Source organism: Tinamus guttatus, unplaced genomic scaffold, assembly GCF_059628265.1.
Source record: "Tinamus guttatus ecotype Peru unplaced genomic scaffold, ASM5962826v1 Tinamus_guttatus_pri_ptg000277l, whole genome shotgun sequence".
Taxonomy (NCBI): Eukaryota; Metazoa; Chordata; class Aves; order Tinamiformes; family Tinamidae; genus Tinamus; species Tinamus guttatus.
The window spans coordinates 41,466-62,120 of NW_028288811.1; the positions used below are offsets into that span (position 1 = coordinate 41,466).

The 20,655-nt window shown below is 40.3% G+C and overlaps 1 protein-coding gene across 1 annotated transcript in view; it reads right to left on the reverse strand.

Moving 5' to 3' along the window:
• Positions 1 to 2,972: 2,972 nt before the first annotated feature.
• LOC104571739 (microtubule-associated serine/threonine-protein kinase 4) overlaps positions 2,973 to 20,655 on the reverse strand; it is a 93,604-nt gene continuing 75,921 nt past the window's right edge. The window contains exons 17-26 of the mRNA XM_088527303.1: positions 19,299 to 19,421; positions 18,963 to 19,075; positions 17,109 to 17,236; positions 16,776 to 17,008; positions 14,838 to 15,038; positions 12,722 to 12,951; positions 10,880 to 11,002; positions 8,946 to 9,082; positions 8,200 to 8,381; positions 2,973 to 7,422 (exon numbers count right to left, since the gene is read on the reverse strand). Coding sequence (XP_088383429.1) covers positions 3,551 to 7,422; positions 8,200 to 8,381; positions 8,946 to 9,082; positions 10,880 to 11,002; positions 12,722 to 12,951; positions 14,838 to 15,038; positions 16,776 to 17,008; positions 17,109 to 17,236; positions 18,963 to 19,075; positions 19,299 to 19,421 — 5,342 coding nt within the window. The 3' untranslated portion in view covers positions 2,973 to 3,550. The remainder of the gene's footprint in view (positions 7,423 to 8,199; positions 8,382 to 8,945; positions 9,083 to 10,879; positions 11,003 to 12,721; positions 12,952 to 14,837; positions 15,039 to 16,775; positions 17,009 to 17,108; positions 17,237 to 18,962; positions 19,076 to 19,298; positions 19,422 to 20,655) is intronic.

Sequence of the window (20,655 nt, forward strand, 5' to 3'; positions counted from 1 at the left end):
CTTACACTGCCCCTCTCCTCCAGCCCTGGACACTATGGATCACGATGCCGGGCACATGGCATTTCACATCTTACATGGTGGCGATGCTGCTGCCCAGTCAGGGCACAGCAGGTGAAAGGGCTGCTCAAACCCAGCATTGTTCCTCAGCACTCGTAGCTCCTTCCCACCCCCAGAACTCCTCTGACTGGCATCACTCCCTACCAACGCACCCATCTTGCCAGGCACCTGCTTTCTGATGGGTTCCAGGTGACTCCGAGAGATCGGCGTGGCCTCCAGACCCTCCTCACCCTTTGGCTTTAGGGAAAGAGAGCACAGCAGCAGCAATCACTCTGCAACGCTTCCCTGGTACACAGACAGCTGCAGCATAACACAGAAAACAATGCAATAGCAAAACACAAACAAAAATAATAACCCCCAAGGCAGACATTTCCTGGCACGTGCTAAGCACCTGTGCACAGCTCCTCTACTAGCTAGAAGCAACAGAACACTAAAAAAACTCTCTATATTATATTCTATGCACTGCTGCACTGAAGGTGTGGAAGATGTGAATCTGTGCTTCTCCTGCCAAGAGGATCCATCAAGTAGCCAGCAGATGCCAAGGTCCTCTGCTTGCTCTCTCCCGTCTGGTTCACTCATCTCTGACCTTATGCAGTGAGAAAGATTAAAGGGAGATTTGATATTAGCAGGTGGAGATTTAAAAACTGAAGAGGATGCACATAATACAAATGCTCCATGCATTTCTTCAGGTCATGAATTCAATAAAAATCAAAGAAAAATGGTATTTTGAGAAAGCACTCAAAACCAAGCCAGACTACTGCGATGAATGATGACACACATTTTGGAAGAGATGCTATGTGTCACATTATGGCCTACTGCAGTTGCTAGTAGATACTCCTTCTATTTGTTCAGACCTTCTGCAAATATAGCACAGCTCCTTCTTTTGACTGGACTACATTTCTCATACAACATCCTTGGACCCCATGTGCCTTTCTCGGCTAACTGAGCAAAAGAGTAAGTGCCCTCCGGCCCCACCACAACACAGTAGAGGCACGTCCAAAGTTCTAGCAGCAAAAAACAGTTCCAAAGAGAATGCTGACAACACGCCTTCATGCTAAAGTTTTATTTCAATATTATTCAACTGCATAAGTATAAATAATTGTGTTCAATATACAACAGTTATGCCATCCATAAGGAGTTTCTTAGAGAAAATAAGACTGCAAACACTTTATTGCACAGACCCTAACTTTTTTTTTTTTCTTTTTCTCTCTTTTTGTAAGCTGAGAAATCTACAGCAGGAAGTCTACAAAGGAACACATCAGATCTACAATCACAGAAAGACTGACCAAGAAGCACACAGGTAGGAGGATCTCTAACAGCTCACTGATAAGGTATACACCAACAAACAGGTAATACATAAACACAGGCTTAAGCACTGTTACACTTCCATAATGCAAAAAAAAAAAAAAAAAAAAAAAACCAACTTATTTGTCAGAAGTGATAAGGAACTATACAAAAATATACATAAACATACGCTGTAAACAAATAGCTAGATGTGCTTTAAAGGAAACAAGAGGATAGTTTAAAAAATCCAGAAGACTGTAAACTAGGAAATACCTCCCAGACAGAAATGTTATGATACTGAAGTGCATTAGCATTTGTTTGTAATAACTGCCAAAGCACAGATGAACTGTAAATGTTGAGACCATTTCTCTTCAAAACTGCTCAGAAGTATTTTCTGTCACTCACTAGCTCCTCTGTGAACACATGAAAGGTAGTATGAATGTTCTAGTGCCACATGAAAGCTCAGGACTTGTTTGGGATTTTATCTTTCCGTGACAGGCTAGTTGTAATCCAACTCAGCTAATCACTGTAATAAAGGCTTGCCCAGAAGGAAATCTGTACACTATCAGCTGTCAAGCAAACCTCCAAGTCAAGATTACGCTGTGCTTTTATGAACAATTTTACAGCTTTTGAGACAGAAAGACAATCCATAAGCCCCAATGAAACAGGTACAGGCTTAGCCCTAGCATGGATACAAACAACAGAAATAAGCAAAAATACCATCTTACTAATCCTGCTCATTTAAAAACACTCACCCACCAAGATATTTTGTAGTGCTCCTGTACATGTTTCAAATTTTACCTTTCATCCTTCAAAACATACTGAATACCTCCACACTAAAACAATCAAAGTCTACATGTTCCACAGTATACAAAATTTAAATAAGGTTTAGCAAAAGTAAAAAGACAGTCACATTCTAGCACCAAATAGCTCCAACAGGTTCCTTTGTTACAAAAAATGCTTCTCTTAATTACAGTATTTACTTTTTTGCATACAAATAAAAAGATCACGTTATGAAATGTACGGAGCTACTCAATGCATTTAGAAATGAATGTGAAACCCAGAATTACTTGCTAAAAACAGCAAGTTAAGTCTACAACGTAAGGCCCCAGCTATGTATTAAAATGCTTCAGATATCCTGAACTTTTCTGAATATATGATACTGAAATTGCCTTTTTTCCCCTTTTTACCACAATTCATAAAATAGGAAAAAAAGAAAAAAGCTACAGCTGCATGAAGTTAGTTATGCAAGCCTGTATGTCATAATAACACACACTCTGAATTGATAAAAACAGGGATGGATAAAGTACTGCAAGTCATGTGCTTATACTTGTGCCTCACACTGTTAAGGACCTGAATTTTAAAAGCTCAAGGAAACCAAGAGAGGGTTGCAGCAGAAACTAAGCAAACAGCCTGTGCTCTAGAGTCTCAGCCTTGTCTGAGGTGAAGGTCACAGAATACACTCCCAATGGACAAGACGAGAACAACCATTTCACCAGAAAACACTACTCTTCCTGGGATGTGGTGATGATGGGAGTGCTCCTCCCCTAGCTTTCATTATACCTATTTTAAGAGACGGGTTTTGTGCAGTAGGGAGATGCAGTTGGATCTCATGTTAGATCTGGTGAAGCAGTTAGCCAGATACAGTACGATCAAAATCTGATTATTAAAAATACATGTAAAAACTCACGATAAGTCACCATATTTATTCTTTCCTAGTTTTTTTTTTTTTTTTTAAACTCTAGCTAGGATTTTTAGTAAGTAAAAATGTGGCATATTTCTGTTTTCCAGTCAGACCAATGTTTGTGCATGTCCATGCCAGGTCTGTATTTCAGTAATTTCCATATTTGACTATGGCAAACAAGTGGCAAAGCAACTATTTTAAAAAAGGGGAGAGTAAACAATGCAATCAGCAGCAAGGTATATATGCTACATTCAAACCCCAAACACATCACTACGTATTTACAGAGGAAATTTTCAACAGTTCTCAGTTGTAAAGGTATTTTTATACAAATACTATATGGTAACAGTTTTACCGGTTACATTTGGGAAGGCATTTTGAAAAAAAAACAAGAACCTCTGTCCTCTTGCTTCAGTGACATGAAATCTTTGCTGCACAAGGATACCACACCGTGCTGGTTTGAAGGTAGTCAAAACACACTGACATGTTTTCAGCCAGTCCTGCGGTCCCACCTGCCAGGTACTAGAGTCAAGAGGACTTTTTGTGGGGACTGCTCCGCAGAGCGTCCTTTCCTCGCCGCTGCCGGGCCGAGTCTTTGTCGCTGGAAAGTGCGTTGGGGCGGTCAGGTGCAGTTGCTGACCTGGGTAGATCTTTACCTGCATTCTGTTTTCTTGAAGCAGAAGGCTGAGCCTGTATGGCATCTCTTCCCTTTACATCCACAGTGCTAACAGAAAAAGACCTGTCTTGATTTCCAGGTTTCCCTCCGAGGTTTGAAGCAGCCTGGTGGGTTTCAACTGCAACAGCAGCACTGTGCAAGGTCATCAGGGAAATACTTTTAGTCATTCCCATCTTACCACTTCCTACAGAAGAGGTGCTTTTCTTATTCAGTTCCTTGCAGATGCCTGCAGGAGGCTCAGGTGAGGCTGCTTTAGCCTTCACTGAAGCTGCATTGCTCTTGGCTGAGAATGAGGTGGATGCTTCTTGTCTGCACTCAGGGAAATTGGCTGAAGGAGTCGGTGGCTTTCCTGGCACTGCAGCCACGCGACAGGAGCTCTGCCCCGCAGCAGCCAAAGAATGCTTGGTGGCCATGTGCTTGTTTGCATCCTCTGGCTGTTTTTGATTAGCATGTCCTTTCCCTTTTGAATCTTGAGGGCTTTTGCTACTTGTGGTTACTTTTTCTGCTCCTTTTCCTCTGGCATCACAGCTTGTGAGGCAAAGGGTAGGCTCTACTTTTCCACTGTCATGTTGAACATAAAGTGCGTCAGTGCATATTTTTCCTTCAGGTTTTTTGTCTGCCAAGATCATCTGGTTACTAGGGATTCTCTCCATCTCTTTGCTCAGCAGGAGAGTGTCTTTCACAGTGGAAAACTTTGGAGAGACAGTTTGTTTTTCACTGAGGTGAAGATGCTTTCGATCAGCAGATTCCCCAAAGCCTGCTGGTTCTTGCCTTTGCATTAGCTTAGAACTTTCTGGGCCTGCTGGTACCTGGCCAGCAGCAGACGATTTGGGTTTGTTTTCAGGAGTGATACTATTCGTTGGAAGGGTGGATACTGACCCATGTTCCAAACCCAGAGGCCTTTCAATCTGAACATGTTCATCGCTCGTTTTTCTCAGAGAGCCTGAAACAAAGGAAGTATCTTGTACATTTTTACTGGCACATTTCCCATCTTTCCAGGAGCTGGCAGAAACGTGAATAATGGTATCTTTTTCTTTTACAGTTGGAGTGCATGTTTTTTGGGAAAAAGTCTGTTTATCCGAGTACTTAGGTTTAGAGGAACTATTATCAGAGACAGGCCTGAATTTATTACTGCTGCTTTCCAGCACACAGGCAGCAGCAGGCTTCACATGTTCTACCGGAACATCTGCAGCACAGTTTCTGCTTACAGACTCTTTCACAGCAGGGGAGCTTGAGGCATTAAGTTGCTGCTGAGGAGCCTGGTTGGCCAGCTCTCTCTCAGTAGCCTGAAGCTGAATTTCGGTGAGTGGCTTCTGATCTTTCTTTCCTGAATCTTTGGTAGTGTCCTTCTGTATAGGAGGACACTGTGCAAGCTTCCCATTTTTAGGATCACCTTCTGTTGGAGGTTGCAGAAGCAATTTGGATGGACTGGTTTCACTCTTTGACTCTGCAATAACTTTCTTGGACTCGCTGAAAATCTTCTGCTTTGTGTCTTTCTCTACAGAGCTACTTGCTATGGTGACATCATCTTTGCCTGGCTGCTTCAGTGCATCTCTGCTATCCCTAGGTTGTGTCTTGGGACCAGCTGCCTGCACTTTTCCTTGCATCTGAGGTGGAATGGCAAAGTCAACAAAATGCTTTTCCTTGGTTTTGGCATAACTAGTTGTCAGGACATTTGAGACGGACACCTTCAGAGATGACTCCCTGACCACCTCCACCTTTGCAGGGAGAGGTTCATAATTTCTCTGGGCTGCTAGCTGTCCGGCAGGCAACTCTTTCTGTGTTTGCTTCTCTTTTTCTACAGCTTTTTCAGGAGTGCTTTGGACAGTAGAAATTTTGGAACATGTTTGGGTGGTTTTAAGACTCTGATTCTGAATAGCACATGACTCCACAGAATTGTCCTTTTGTTTTGAAGGGGAAGTGTCTTTCCTTTGAACACCTTCAGTAACAGAGATGTTGCCTCTAGCAGCTCCACTAAAGATCTTTTTTTCTGTCACTGCCTCAGTTGTGACAAGAGTGGCTGATGGATTTTGAGGACTTCTGCTTGCTTGCAGAAACTGGGGCTCTAGCATGTTGGCTTTGCTAGACTTTGAGTAGCTTAACAACTGCTCTTTCTGACTGTCCAGTTCTGCATGCCCACCGCTCCCCTGGGGAACGGGAGGTTTAGAAGATGACACATCACTGTTAGTACTCTGGCATTCTGGCAGTATACACAAAGGCAGTTCAGACTTTGAAGCCTGTGGCCCAGAAAGTAAGGCAATGTCCAATGTTCCTTCTATTGGCTTCAAACAGGAAACAGATCTTCCATCCAGTTTATATTCTGATGGACTTTTTCTGACAGGAGACTCGGTAGAAATAAGGGTTGATTTTTCAACACTAGCTTCCACTCGGACATTCAAAGCTTTGAGAGGAACAAAAGAAACGGAGCTAATCTGAGCAGCATGTGCACTGCTGATAAATGCTCTACCATCAGCAACTGCAGTGCAATCCTGCTGTATGTTTACAGGTCTGACTGTGTTAAGCTGAAAGCATTCATGAACACTTGAAGTCAGTTTGGGTTTTAGCACTGGACAAACACTGTCGTCTTTTTCTTCAAAGGACATCTTCTTTCTAAGATAATCAATATTTGCAAGCTTACCATCTAATCTTTCAAATTTTACAAATTCTTTTGCCGATGCATTTTTATCTCTGTTTTCTCCCTTTCCATTTAGTGTTCTGTCAGAGGACTGAGGTAGCACATCTTGCAATGTACATGGAGGGGAAATTCTTTTGAAGTCGTAAGAAATGTGACTGGGTTCATTAAGCGGAGACCCATGACACAACATCTGTGCATCTAAAGGAACACACTCATTTGATCTTAAGTTTGCATTCTTTTGAAGGGTGTCTTTGAGTATGCCACCAGCTGACTGAGTCTCCAGAGTAACAATTTTTGCTTCAAACTGGTTTGATCTTTCTAAAACCTTCTGAAACCCTTTTTTGTCCCTTTCTTCCAATTTCAAGGTATTGAGATTGGGATTTTCTGGCTCACTGGTAGGTTCGTGTATTGTGTTTGATTTCTCAGCAAAATCTTGCTTTTTCATAACGATCTTGACCTTCAACTTCTCTCTGTCCAACTCATCAACGGATTCCTGCCTGCCTAATTTTCGGGAGATGGGGCGTTTCAAGCAGCCCTGTTCTGCAGGTCTGACCCGTGTGAGTGATGGTACATCACATACGTTCTCCTCCAAGCTCTGAAGGTTTACTTCTCTTTGGGACATCTCCCTGTTCACTTCTTCCTGAGTCACTTCCAGACTGTGTTTCCGTGAACATAAGTGTTTCTTATCACTGCCATAGGAGGGCGCAAGCTTCTCTTCTGACTGGACTCTCTTTAACAGGGGAGACCTTGGTGGCTCTGCGCTCTTCGGTCTAACAATATGCCTTACGATAGTCGGAGGGGAGTGCATTTTGCTAGGGAAAGTCTGAGCTATTTTTGTGTTTCCCATTGAATGCCCTAGCAGCGGTGACGGAGATCGCTGCGGTGATGTGGGCTGGGGTGTAGGCGAAGGCGTTCGCGCCAGCGGGGAGAGGGGAATGCTGCCAGCTGACTTGCGTCTTCCTGATCTGTATCTTGGCCCACCAAGCTTTGGGCCCAAGCCATGAAGAGTGCTGGGTCTTATGTGTCCTGAGCCAGCTGGAGAATTGGGAGCACTTGAACTCGGTGAGCTACTCTGGGAAGAATTAGTACCTACAAAAAGAACAAACCAAACAAGCATAAAATTAGTAAGATTCTTCGAATCTTGTCTAGTAACACAGTGAGAGGCAGCACTGGCACTAACTCAAGACATATGTGCTGTCTGTCACAATATTCCAAAACCTGGAAAATTTTGAGTGACTGGTCTGCAAAAACTCATCACTGATCATGCTGCTACTTCTCCCCTTCCTTCTCTATCCTTTCACCTCTTTAAACAATCACTCCCTTCTATTTCTATAGAATAGCTAAAGCTTTCTAAAACTTCAAAGCAACGATCAAGGTTTTCAGATGATTTACCTCCAATAGATCTTACAATATTCACATTATGACTGTAGCAAGTGGCTTAAGAAGGGGCGGGTGAAACTCTTCTAGGAGTCGGAAAGGTGTCAGTACCCCGACTTTTCAACAATACAGGAGCATTTGAGACCCCACGCTAGTTTCTCCACACAGCGACTACTTCCTCAGTTACATTTTACCTTCCACTGGTGTCTAAGCCTGGATTGTTCATTATGTATTTTTTAATCATTCTACTTGGTTTAAGCACTGGACCAAATCTACCAGGCAGTCTCCTAGAAAGAGTGCTTCTGTATCATGCAAATGTCTTTGATTTTGCATCAGAAATGTTTTTCCCTTTCCAGAAAGAAAACAGATGCTCAGCGACTACCTTTGTCAGAATTGACTATTCTTGGCAGAGCAAAACAGATTTGGGAACTCACAAGCATATGCTTCAACTCCAGATATCTTCCTTTACCCCCATTTCTTCCCACTCACCAGACAGGAAATCAGGAGTGGAGCGATAGCTTGGGGTGGGTGACCTCGGAGACAAACTGTGTGTTGGAGACCCTGGCAAGCTCTCTCCTGATGAGAGCGACCGGTTCAGGCAGGAGAAACTTCTGCTGGTGTGGAGAAGTGGAGAGGGTTGCTTGGCCAGCTTTTTAAAGAGAGATCTCCTCCTAGAGTGAGAAGAAAATCCAGCATTATCCAGACATAGCTTGTACAAAACATATGGTTATCACAGTCACAGCTCTTGAGGTTGACACTGCTTCACCCTCCCACTGCTCTCAGAAAAGGAAATATTATATCTATGTTTGCATGAAAGCCAACTACACTGTAGAAACAATCTTTAGAAAATGGCCCTATTTACTAGCAGGAAGAATAGGTGTTGAAAATAAGCCCCTTTGCAATAAAAAAAATTCCCAGTATTCTAGAGGAACTTCCAAAATACACATGCTTACCATCAAAGAACTTATGTACTCAAACAGGAAAACCAAGTTAAGAATCAATCTTCGTTACACTCACTTTCCTCCCTATAGCTGTGTGTGCACACCATGTAAAATTTTTAAAGGGGATTAAGAGAACTAATTAAGTTAAAACAGGATTAAAAGGATAGGTTATAAACACAGTACCTCAGAGAAGATAGCAAAAACTGTAGAAGGTAAGAAAGATTATTTTTAATTGAATTATTACATATGTCATGTATAAGGATACATATTCACCAGAACAAAAGCATCACTCACCTCTCTAAGCAATCTTTCTTCTTGGCTTTCTTGCTGCGCCTCACCATTCGGCTCCTGTAGCTGTTTCTCCTGGCAGGGCCTGTCTTGATAGAAGTGTTCTCAAAGGGGGTTGTAGTAATTGACACCTTGTTACCACTCTGCCAAAACAAAGGCATGAGTAAATACAGGCCCACTTCGCTATAAATTGAGGTTATATTACAAAAACAAATGCCACAAAACAGAATCCCCGCCTCAGGGAAAGAGCTGACTGTAGAAGGAACTCTCTGCAGAAGTTGTCAGGGTAATTTATGATAGATTAAAAGTGATGATTGGAAAATTCTGAAACTTCTGTCAAATGCCTTACAATCCTTACAGTTTCTAAGTCTCCTTTATTCTAAGTAGTAGTTTCAGGACAAATTGAAATTCTCGTAATTGGACTGATCAAGGCTGCAAGTTTCTATAGAAACACCATCTCCTCTTCCCACAAAGAAGAGCTGTTTCTGCTCACTAGCCAGTCTTGTCTGAGGATACCATTAGACCCATGCAATGGCAGAGAAGACAAGCTTTAGGATCAGTCCCCCAAAATAAGCAACAAATGCTTTGATCTGGTTTAAAAGAGAAATGTTTAAGTCAAACCTTCTAGGACTATCTGCATGAACAGATGACATCTGTTAAATAAACTAAACAAACTCTAAATATGCATCTATGCGTTAAAACATGTACATCCTGCCCAGCACTTGGTAATATTACAGTGAACTTCAGTTTGTAAAGAAATTTCAATAATTGAAATTTTATGATGTAAACACATTTGAATAAACAATGATATGCTGAACTGAGTCGATTATTGTAAAATGTGCAGGGTTGGCATGCTTCTTTCTCTGTAGTTTTCCATAACTTCCATAATACTAATTTGACTAATAGCTAGAAAAAAAACAGCTTTCTCTTGTTTTAGTACTACAGCATGTGAGCACTATCCAAAAAAACACAGCAGCACACCCAACTGCCTAAAATTACCTAACCACATCTAAGATGGGCTTCCTCCAAAAATTGGAAATTTCTATTGGTTCTGGAGGAGAAAATCAGAGTCAAACAAAAGTGTATTCTGTGTTTGAGTCTATTCTCATTTCTTTATATTCTCTGATACTTCATTGCCTTCCAATCCTCTTTTATAACTGACTGCTGACTTGGATAGGCAAAGCTCTGCATGTAGCACCATGAAATTGTTAATAATGTAGGAAACAAAAGTATAGCTGTCTAAAATAATTCTGACCTACTTTATTCTGTGCTACAAAGATTAAAGAGAAACTGCAATATGATAAGGTACAGTTTTTTTGTCCTATTAGAAGAAAAAAAATTCTAGTAAAATAGGCCTTGGAATCAACTTCACCAGAGAATAAAAAAATGAGAGATCTGTCACAGAGGTCCAACTGCAGGATCAGACTTTTGCTTAACAGAAGATGCTTTGTGGAACATATCTGGCAATATATGATCCAATAAACTTCTGAGCCTTAAAGATTACAGAAGACAAAATCCCATACAGAGGGGGAAATAAATAATAATAAAAAAATCGTTTCCATTTTGCCTTATTTCACCTTAAAAGGAAATAAGAGAGAGAGAGAAACAGCAAATAGCATCATTATCAAAAGTTTAAATTACCTCCTAAAGGTGTGGGATTCAATAAAGTGCTTTTCTGAGGTTTTGTTTTTAACTCCCAAGATGGGAAACCAAAGGCAGCCTTGTGTTGGTACCTATGAATGTACCTACAGCTGTAACCATGGAAGTGTCAGCTTCTTGAAGTAACAAAAAAATCACAGAGATCAGCTATTCTCCAGATCTGTGCAATATTAGAGTTTGTAACTGAACAACCACAAACCCTGATAACTAATATCTGGAAGATAGTCCCTCACAAACATAGTCCCTCAATCCTTTTTGTATCCAAGCTGTCCAAAAATTACCTTTAATAACAGCTCAATGACTTCTGTATGAACAAGCCCATGCACTGGCTCGCCGTTGACATGAGTAATCAGATCCCCAGCTTTTAATCCTGCTTGATATGCTGCACTTCCTTCTTCCACATTCTGGAAATCAGAGCAAAAAAAGAATATACACTAAATGTACTCATTAACCCTTGTAATTTCAAGAGTTTTTTTGTTTATTTTTGTGCAAACTGATAGCTTCTAAAGACACTGAAGCAGTCTTATACCTGGAAACAAAAAAAAACACCTGGCCATTTTGCTCTCATTTACTTATTTACTCACTTGCTTATTTATCCTTCTATGGTAGGGGCAGAAACTGCTCCAAAGCTCACTGGAAACACTGTGCTTGCTTCTGCTGAGGTTAAGCTAGCTCTGGATAGCAGGGCATTTTTCATACGTGATAAGGAAGAGGTTCGTCAGTCTCCCATGCAAAATTGCAGATTTGAATAAAGATTTTTAGCATCTGACACTAAGGAATACTTGTGTAGTTGAGGCAATACACATCACGTGCCGTACTGATTACGACAGAAAAATCTGCAACACCACCAGAAAGCTCAGGGCTATTTATCTATATTTGGATTCAACCCACCAGCCTTTCCATTAGAGGAAATAATATAGCACAAAGATGATGAAAAAACAAAACAGATCTAATTACGAATGATTTTTAAGGTATTTTAAATAATGCATTTTGAGAAATGCTAAGAATTTCAAGTCACATGCCTGCTACTGCTGCTAACAGCACCTACACTAAAAAATGCAGTGTTTTGAAAAATCCAAGGTTTCACTTCTACTGCAACATAAAATTTTTTACTTTTCTTCCCTTCCTTTCACTGATAATGATATGGCACTAACAGCAAGAAATCAGATTTTGGGATTTATTCCATTATCAGTCTCATATATATCAGCCTTCAGCTTCAATGTTCCCGATGATTTAATGGATCTGAGAGGTAAACAACATGACTGACATGCTACCTCATCAGCAGCATTTTTATTTCAAAACGTGCCAGAGTTGGTTAAAATAAAATGTCATCTGAATCTTCAAAGCCTCGGAAATGCTTTAAAGAAAATTTTCAAAATGATTTTCAGCTAGATGAAGTAATTTAGAACAATACAGTTATACATACACACATATACATATATATTCACAAGAAATTGATCATCAAAGACAGGCAAGTGCTGTCTTGTCCTTTAGCTTATCTCCCATGTGGTTCACATAACTAGTGACCAGGGAGGAAAAATACATGATTTATTCATTATATTCAGCCTTCTTCCTACAGCACAGAACCCCCAAAGGTATCCACAATTCCAAATGACATGCACATTCCTACACAAAAGATGAGCACTGGAAATAAGCCTACTTGCAACTAGTGAAATACACAAGTCTCTTGACTTTTATGAATCCCTTAGCTGAAGTAATTCAGTAAGCCCTAGCTATATTTCAAGAAGTTCTGTGTACAGTCTCTTAGCTTTGCAGTCACTGACTCTCAGCCTAAAAAGGGCTGCACTCACCTCTGTTTTTTTAAGCTAAACTCTGCACACATAGAAATGGTTGCTCACAAATACCAGACTTGCTAAAAGTGAAACTGAACTACACGGAGAACCAACATCCGTAGGTACGTCCCATTATAGGGCTCGTGTTATCCTTACAGCCAACACTGGCCTTCTGCACAGGCCATTTAAGTTCAAGAAAGCTAGTTAGCATAACATTGCTATTTACACAGTAACTGTCAACAGACAGATATCCTGTGTACAAAAGATCAAGAATGAATATATCATTACAGCCTTCTGTGGTTATAAACAGCCAACCAAAAATTATCTTACCCAAACAATATGATGCACGGTGTAGACGTCGCTGTCGCCCACATAAACCCTGATCGCTCGGATTGTGAAGCCATACTTCTTGCCTGAGCTGTGAATTACTATTGGCTGATGATGACTTGCAGCAGCGATTGAAGAATCACGGCTAGGAGAGGAATCTCGGGAGGATGAAGGATCTGATGATAGGGAATGAGGAGACATAGGGCTTCCCAAAGGAGAAACACCAAACACTTCTAGAAGAAAAAAAAACAAGCAGAGAAAACCTTCAGAGTACATTCTGAGCACACAGAAACACAGTCACAGAACAGTGAACCTGCTTAAAGTTTTATGACACCTTTGTGCCAAATTAATTCACTGCATTTATATCCAGAACCTTCTCCTCCCTCAATGGGTCACAAGCTTAGTGTATCTTGGTGTAACACAAACTTGACTGACAACCAGATCTTGGAACTAAATTTCTTCCCCCACAGCATAACCTCTTTTTGTTTTCTTATTGCTAGTTTTAGCTCATTAGTTCCAGGATGCTTTTGCCTTTCAACTAGGACACACACTCATCAGTAACTCTGCAAGAACAAACCTTGGTCCTTTTGCTAGTACTTGAAAATTGAAAAGAACCGCAGAGATTGGCAGTACTGTGAATACGCTATACCCCTCTGCCCACCCATATCTATCAGCACTAAAGTAAGCATTAGCTACTTCATTTTCTGCATACAGTTTTATATATAGTAAATATCATCGTAATTAAACTGTAATATCTGGTTAGTACATAGGACGTAACTCTCAAGTTGTATCAAGCCTCAATTTCTACATTCTGCCATTTCACATAAGCCCTTGAGAATTTTTTGCAACAACAATATCAATTATTTGATTTCCTTGTTTTGAGAGCACTATGTGCTCCCAGTCATGCTAATATAAATGCAACTGCAGCAGCATAAAAAAATATTTTGGTGACTAACAGGATGACAGTTGTTGGAACGAACACAGTCCACAGAGATTCCAACTATGGTTTCTATGCCAAGTGACATCATGTGAGGGTAGATACGCTTTGACATGGTAGGCATTTTTTTCATTGCCAATTGATTGCCCTCCAAGAATTCAAGATGAGGCAAAACATTCCTCTTCAATCAGGACTCAACATTTTCCTCTTGACTTACCTCACTAAAAAAATAAACACTCACAGCCAATTGGTAGTATTACAGTTATGAGAGAGGAAGCCAACACCACTCTTTGAATTGGTAAAGAAGAAAAGAAGCCATTATCAAGTGCATCAGAAATTCTTCCAGTAATAGTCATAGGATTGGCCTTTTACCTCCCCAAGGGCTTGAGAACATGCAGAAGAGCACAGCATTTCCTGACCAAGGTATCAAGGAGAGCAGGCATAGTGCTACGGCACATGCGTTCTACACTCTGGACACGGGTGAAGTTTGGCAAGTCAGCTCATGTGATAGCCACAGCAGCCCTTTAACACTGAGCAGTTTTCCACTCACCCGAGCACTCAGCCAAGAAAAGTTATGAGTGTGTGTCTTACCGAAAAGGTAAACACAACCTGCTGAAGTTACTGCTGGACTTTCATTCTGAAACATTACAAAGTGGCTAGTGGTTCACCTGGAAACATTCAACATTACTATCATCCTCTATTTATTTACAGCAGTATTTCTGGCTTCATATTTTGAGCATTTCCTGTAGTCCAACGGGAGCCTGCAGGCTGCTTCTTCCATCTTTGGGACACTACTGAGCACCTGTCCTCCGAGGGGATGTGAAAGCATTAACCAGGCAGGACATGTAGCTAGGACAGATTATTGACTTTCCAGGGAGCAGCAAAAGAGCCAGCTCCTTAGAACTGCAGTGCCAGCCCTGGCTCAGAGGATGAGCTGGGACTGAAAACGTGCATGAGCTGCGCAGGCACATGGCTGAACTAAAGGCTGCCTGGGAGAGAGGCTCCCTCAACTGTGGTCTGACCACCGCAGCTGACAGATGAAATGTGACCATCCAGTAGCATGCAGGAACACAAGAAAATGTGACATGGAATCCACTTTGGACTCTCCACAACCTTGAATTTACATCATAAAACATGCAGTAGGTACAAATCATAACACTTGAAACCAAAATTTATCTGTACCTCCTGGGATCATGAGCGATAAAGCACTTGCAGAAAGGGACTTGGTGACTTTTCCAGAGATCTTCTTTTTCTCTGTGCTTTCTAATCGCTGACGAGCCATATGAGAAGCAACTTCACCAGGTGGCTTTGAGGAGTTGTCTGCAATGTCCACACTCTCACTTCTTCCATTTATTTGATCTAAGTGCTCTGAAAAACTGCCAACTGTACAAAGAAGAAGGGATAAACACATTGAGAAAAACTGGGGATCAGGGAGGGGAAATGATATAATTATGAGATAGAAATTTTCCTTTCTGTCAGCAAGTCTGTAAAACATTGAAGAAAAAACAAAAGAAACAAACAAAAAAAGCAGGTCCTCCATGGGCTTATAGACCCCATGAAGGGTAACAGATTGAACCGGGGCAGCAGGGACAACAATAGATTTAGCTTGTAATCACTAAAGCAAAGTGAAGACAAAAGCTGATGCAAGCTTGGCAACTCAATACGCAACATTCACTTTACACAACTTAATCATTCATAATCATTCATTCTGCATGCAAACTCCTACTAAGGATAATGAGAGGCTCTAATGTTATTTAAGATGCTATCAGCTTAATAAATTTTCCTAAATCATTAAAATATTAACTCTATATTTAATTATCATTTTTTTGCTTTTGTTCTTTGTGTGGTTTTCTACCACACCTAACCAGAGCAAGATACCTGGCACCACAAAACTCAGTATTACAGTAAACTAATAGTAATGTGGTTTTAAGTAACAGTTTTCCTCAACAGTGAATGGAAGGAGGACACCACCACTATAAACAGTAAAAGAAGTGGCTTGTACCACGGAAACAACCTGCAAAAGATTTCTTCAAAGATTCAGTATGTCACAGGGAGGTTGTATTATATGAAGCAAGCACCAAGCACTTTTTAATTTGTCTTTGAGCTATGTCTAGTGCTGTTATGTTACTGCCATCATCATAACAGCAGAACTATATGGCAACATAAGGACTTTGACAACAGTAGACAGTACAGATGGTTCCAGTTAACACAACGGGATGGGCTTGCAGAAGTTCTCCCAGAAAAAAGGAGGACGGAGAGGAAAAGGGGAAAGGCAGACTGGAAGTGAAATTAGATGTATGGCAATAGAAAGGAAATAAAACACAAAAGCTAAAAAGAGACCACTCGATGAGATGCTAAAAAGAAGTAAGATAGAGACAAGTGCATGTAGAAAGGATATTATCTGAACCTGTATCCAGTCAAATGTGAGCCTGATATACACTAAATTTGTGTTAGCTATCAAGTTTTCCCACAGTAACGCCAAAGCCTCCTCTGAAAGAACAAGAACAGCATGGCACAGAGGTCCTGGTTCCTACTGAAATACACACAGAAAATGTAGGTGTGCAGAAAATAAAATTATTATTTAAATAGGGAACTGTTTGCAAGAATCCTTCCTAGACTTCAATGACTCAAAGATAATCCTGCCAGTCCTAAAAGCCTAAGTCACTGAAATGTCTCAATTAAAAAACACACAATGGAGCAGCACCGAGTGCCCGAAAACAGCAGGACAGATCAGTTGGAAAGACTCTAGGATGCTCAACCAGATGAGGAAAGTTGTTAAAAATGCTGCTTTAAAAGCTCAGGGGATCTAAGTCTTCATTTCTCCACAGAAGGATCCTGCACAGACTCACCATGTCATTTATTTGCATGGCAAACTCTCTAGTCAGAGAAGTGACACTACCTGTTAGCGTTTCCAAAGATGCTGACATCTTCCCTGCAGATACTATTACAAGACTTCTTTAGTTTACGCCAGTGCCCAAACCAAAGCCTTTCTGGGACAGTTCTTTCTAAAGAAGTACTGAAATAGATTTATTTCTTCTAAATCCTAGAAGGCTAGTGTAAAATCCAGAGGAATCACAATTGCTTCTCACATCATCAGTTAGAAGAGCCACTATAAATTACCTGAGAGCGTGGAGCTGCTGATAGTGCTTGCTGGAGTGGTTACTTCAGGTTCATCTGGCACTATTTCCTCATTCACAAATGCAGCTTTTTCCTGTTCCACCTGGGGTCCTGCTAAGCAAATGGGATCATCTTGTTCTCCTTCGGCCGATATGGCCAATTTTGGGAGCAAACCAGAACTGTGTCGCTGTCGACCACTCTCAGTATCAGAGGAGATGGATGTGGATATTTGTTGGCTGTAATAAAAAAACAAACACACCCTCATGCAGTTTTTGAGACGCCGAAGCCAGCTAACAGACAACCAATACAACACCTCCAACCCTTCTTTCTACTTACATTTCAGAATATTCTGAACTCCAGCTTAAAGATTCAACAGAAGGCAAGGTTACACTTTTTATTTTGTCTCCTGCATCTTCTTTTTCTTCACCTTGGGTTTGAGCGACTCGATCTACGCTACTAAAAACCTATTACACAAAAAGAAACAAACAAAAAAACCAACCCATCACTGACATATCTGATATTAACAGACACTCATGAAAGGGGATTATACCTGGTATTCCGCATGCTATAAATGCTTGTACAGTATTTAAGATCATAAACTCAGTGCCGTCAGCCTTTCTAAAATTCCAAAAATTTGTGTTCTAAAAACACTTTCTAGTTTTGCTCTCTTGGCTCTTTACCTATAGAGTAACCAACATCTGTTTTTTTGTTATGAATTCATGAGTGATGTTGCCATTTCCCTATGTGAACCATGAGTCTACAAACAAAATCCATACCTTTGGGGTTTCCAAGTTGCAGAATCAATGTACATCTTGTATTACTCCTTCACCACAAAGTCAGTAAGAAAAAAAAAATCCCTAAAATACCTAATTAATGTTTAGCAGTCAGGTATAGAACGGAAGAAAAAAAATGAACCTGAATTGACTATGAAGATAAGAATAGAATTACTTTGCCAAAAGACACACAGAAGATAAATTTCAAGCACTGGAAGTCTGTTGTTTAGGTAGCTGACAGAATACATACAGTAACTGCCAGCTGCATATTATACAGCCTGAGTAAGAGCTTGAGATGCAATGACATAATGACTTTAATATACCAAGCCATTGCTGCAGGTATGTTGCTTTCGAAGGAATAGAAGATAACTCTGAGGAGGAAAACAAGACTTTACATTATTAATCACTATTTGAACTAGGTACATGCCACCTAGTCCAAACAGGCAGTTACCCTGAATGAGGGCAATCAGAGTTGCAGGTCCTGTTTCTGCTCCTCCATGCTATCTCAGATAGGTATATGCAGAATCAGTACAGACTGTGAAGTACTGCAGTGTCAGTATAAAATTCATCAATTACAGAATTAGTCAGGACAGACAACCATAGCTTTCAATACACCTTTTCAGTTCCTAGAACAAGTTAGAGACAAAGCTTATTAACAGAAAGTTTTTGAAAAATTGCTACTGGCTGCTCTGCGAGACTAAAAGACTCATTAGACTTTCCACTTCTTATTTCCTGACAGTTTTCTTCTACATTATTTGGACCACATGTATTACATGTCCATTCTGCTCTTGCTGGCGAACCCTGCCCAGCAATAATTAGCTTTCATCTCAACTGCTAGAATATCCTTCATTTTCAACACTCAAATTTATCCTCAGTCCACACAATGCAAACCACTCCCTCAAATCCACATTTCTTCTTGACAAAAAATTGTTTTGATTTTTACTCATAATCTAAGCTCTCTTCTGCTAGAAACAGTAACATAACCTATGCTATGTCTTTCAGTACCCATTAAATACCATTACATACCTCGAATAACAATGAAACTATGAAGCAAACCAGATAAGTAACATGGCTTATTATCTAACACAGTTTCTGTAAAGTTTCTCTTAAAATCATTATGTCCCTCATCTCAGAAAATACTAATCCATTTACAGAGAGGATATAATCTTCTGTTACCTTCTGGAGTATCTGGGGAGGAAAGGAAGGACACCCTTTCCTACAGAATCCTCCCATGTTCTGAATTAATGGTATTAATTCTCACTAAATAATTAATGGTATTAATTCTCACTAAATTCCAGTATACTTCGTTTCATGGAGAAGCAATGTCTTCCACATTTGACATTTCCAAACCTCATAAAAACAGCAAATTTTTATTATATGCACACTGAAAATAAACACTGCAACAAATTTTACTTACTTTTGAAAACCTGTGTGAACATGAGGAAAACTGTCTAATTTCCAAATTAAAATCTTCATCATTTGTATCATCTTCTTCCTCAGTTTCCATGTGGTGATATTTCTCAGAACGAGCTATAAAAAAACAAATTTAAATTATTTAAATTTACCAAACAGTAAGTATTAATATTAATTAAAAGCATTATTAAAATGTTAAGATTATTTCTTTAAAAGTTCCACAGTTGCCACTGATTCATAAATGGTATTTTCAAAGCAAAGGAAGTAAATGTAAAAGTGAAAAGACAGTGATTATTTAATACGGCATTCACCACATTTTTTAATACAATCTAACACCTACTGTCAAAATAACTTGTGTCATCCTCAGACTCCAGCTGGGGAATAAATTCTGCTTTCTGCCTCAGCAGACTATTCCAGTCCAGGCTGCGAAAGAACTGATGCTGCTTTACTTCATAGGCACCACCTGGGGGAGCCAGAGAAAAACGCAGTGTGTTTATACTCATTAACCACGGCTGTCGGCATTAAAGAAGTTAAATTCATGGTCCAAAAACTTGCAAATAGCATCGGAAAGGCCTCAATGACTACTGCCCATTTCCATTGGAGTGGCCCAAACTTGTCTTAGCACCTCCCCATTCCTCTTTTCCTTTTGCCATCTCTTCAACAGCAGTGCCTGTTTTTCCTTCCTTCTCAACACTTTTTCTGAGTAAGCTAATTACTAGGCATCTGCTACACATTAGTCTGAAGAAAGACATTGCAGGAGTAATAGCCAACATGTAAATATGCACAACAGAAAAGTAAGTAGAAGATGGGAAGTAATGAAGACTGATTCTCTCCTTAATAGTCATTGATGACAGCACCACCCCTGCCTGAGAGCTCCTTTTAGTGTACTTACTTATACTGAAGTAATAGGCAACTTGGATGGAATAGTCTCACGATTGCTTACTTGTTATAACTTGCTTTAAGCAACTATATTAAATCCAAATTAGACAAAACTGTAAAAACACAGTGAAGCATGGAAATTCATCTTGAAGTGCAGGTAGGGTATCTGCTTATAAATATAAAAGTAGCTCAGAAAAATGAACAGACCAGCAAGATGAACTGCCTGTAAATTGCTACAGTGCATAAACCTGCTTCCTGGAGATGGGGAGAGCCATGGTGAAAGAGTCAGGTCTCCAGGACCAGCCGGTAAGTCAGGCTGTTAACAGCCCCAGGTTGCATTCTTTACTTCGTTGTTTTTCCCACTTTATCAGGGAAAAAAAATCATTGAAGCCCAATCTTTCTAAATGAGAACAAAACCCACATCTAATGGTACATAACTAGCCAAACAGTGAGCTATAATAATGGATTCTGCCCTTTCTGAATACTAGTGGAATAGTATAACAGAATTACTTAACTCCGGCCTAGATATCCGGCATTTCAACCGCAAAGATCCCAGTGTCAGCCATCCTATATCATGAATTGTTGCTACCAAAAATTTCCTGCTACTTCAAAAAACAAACACACACACACCCTGTCTCCACCATCTTCATTCCTGAAAAGTAGCAGAGCATCTATCTCTTTCCATTTCTCCAAGCCACTATGGATCAGATCCATCCCTGCCTATTTTCCTGGAGTGCAATGTGGAAGCTAAGAGCAATAAATAGATGGGGCTTTCACCTGAAAGGCAGGGTGCAGCCAGGCATAAACCGTGCTATTTT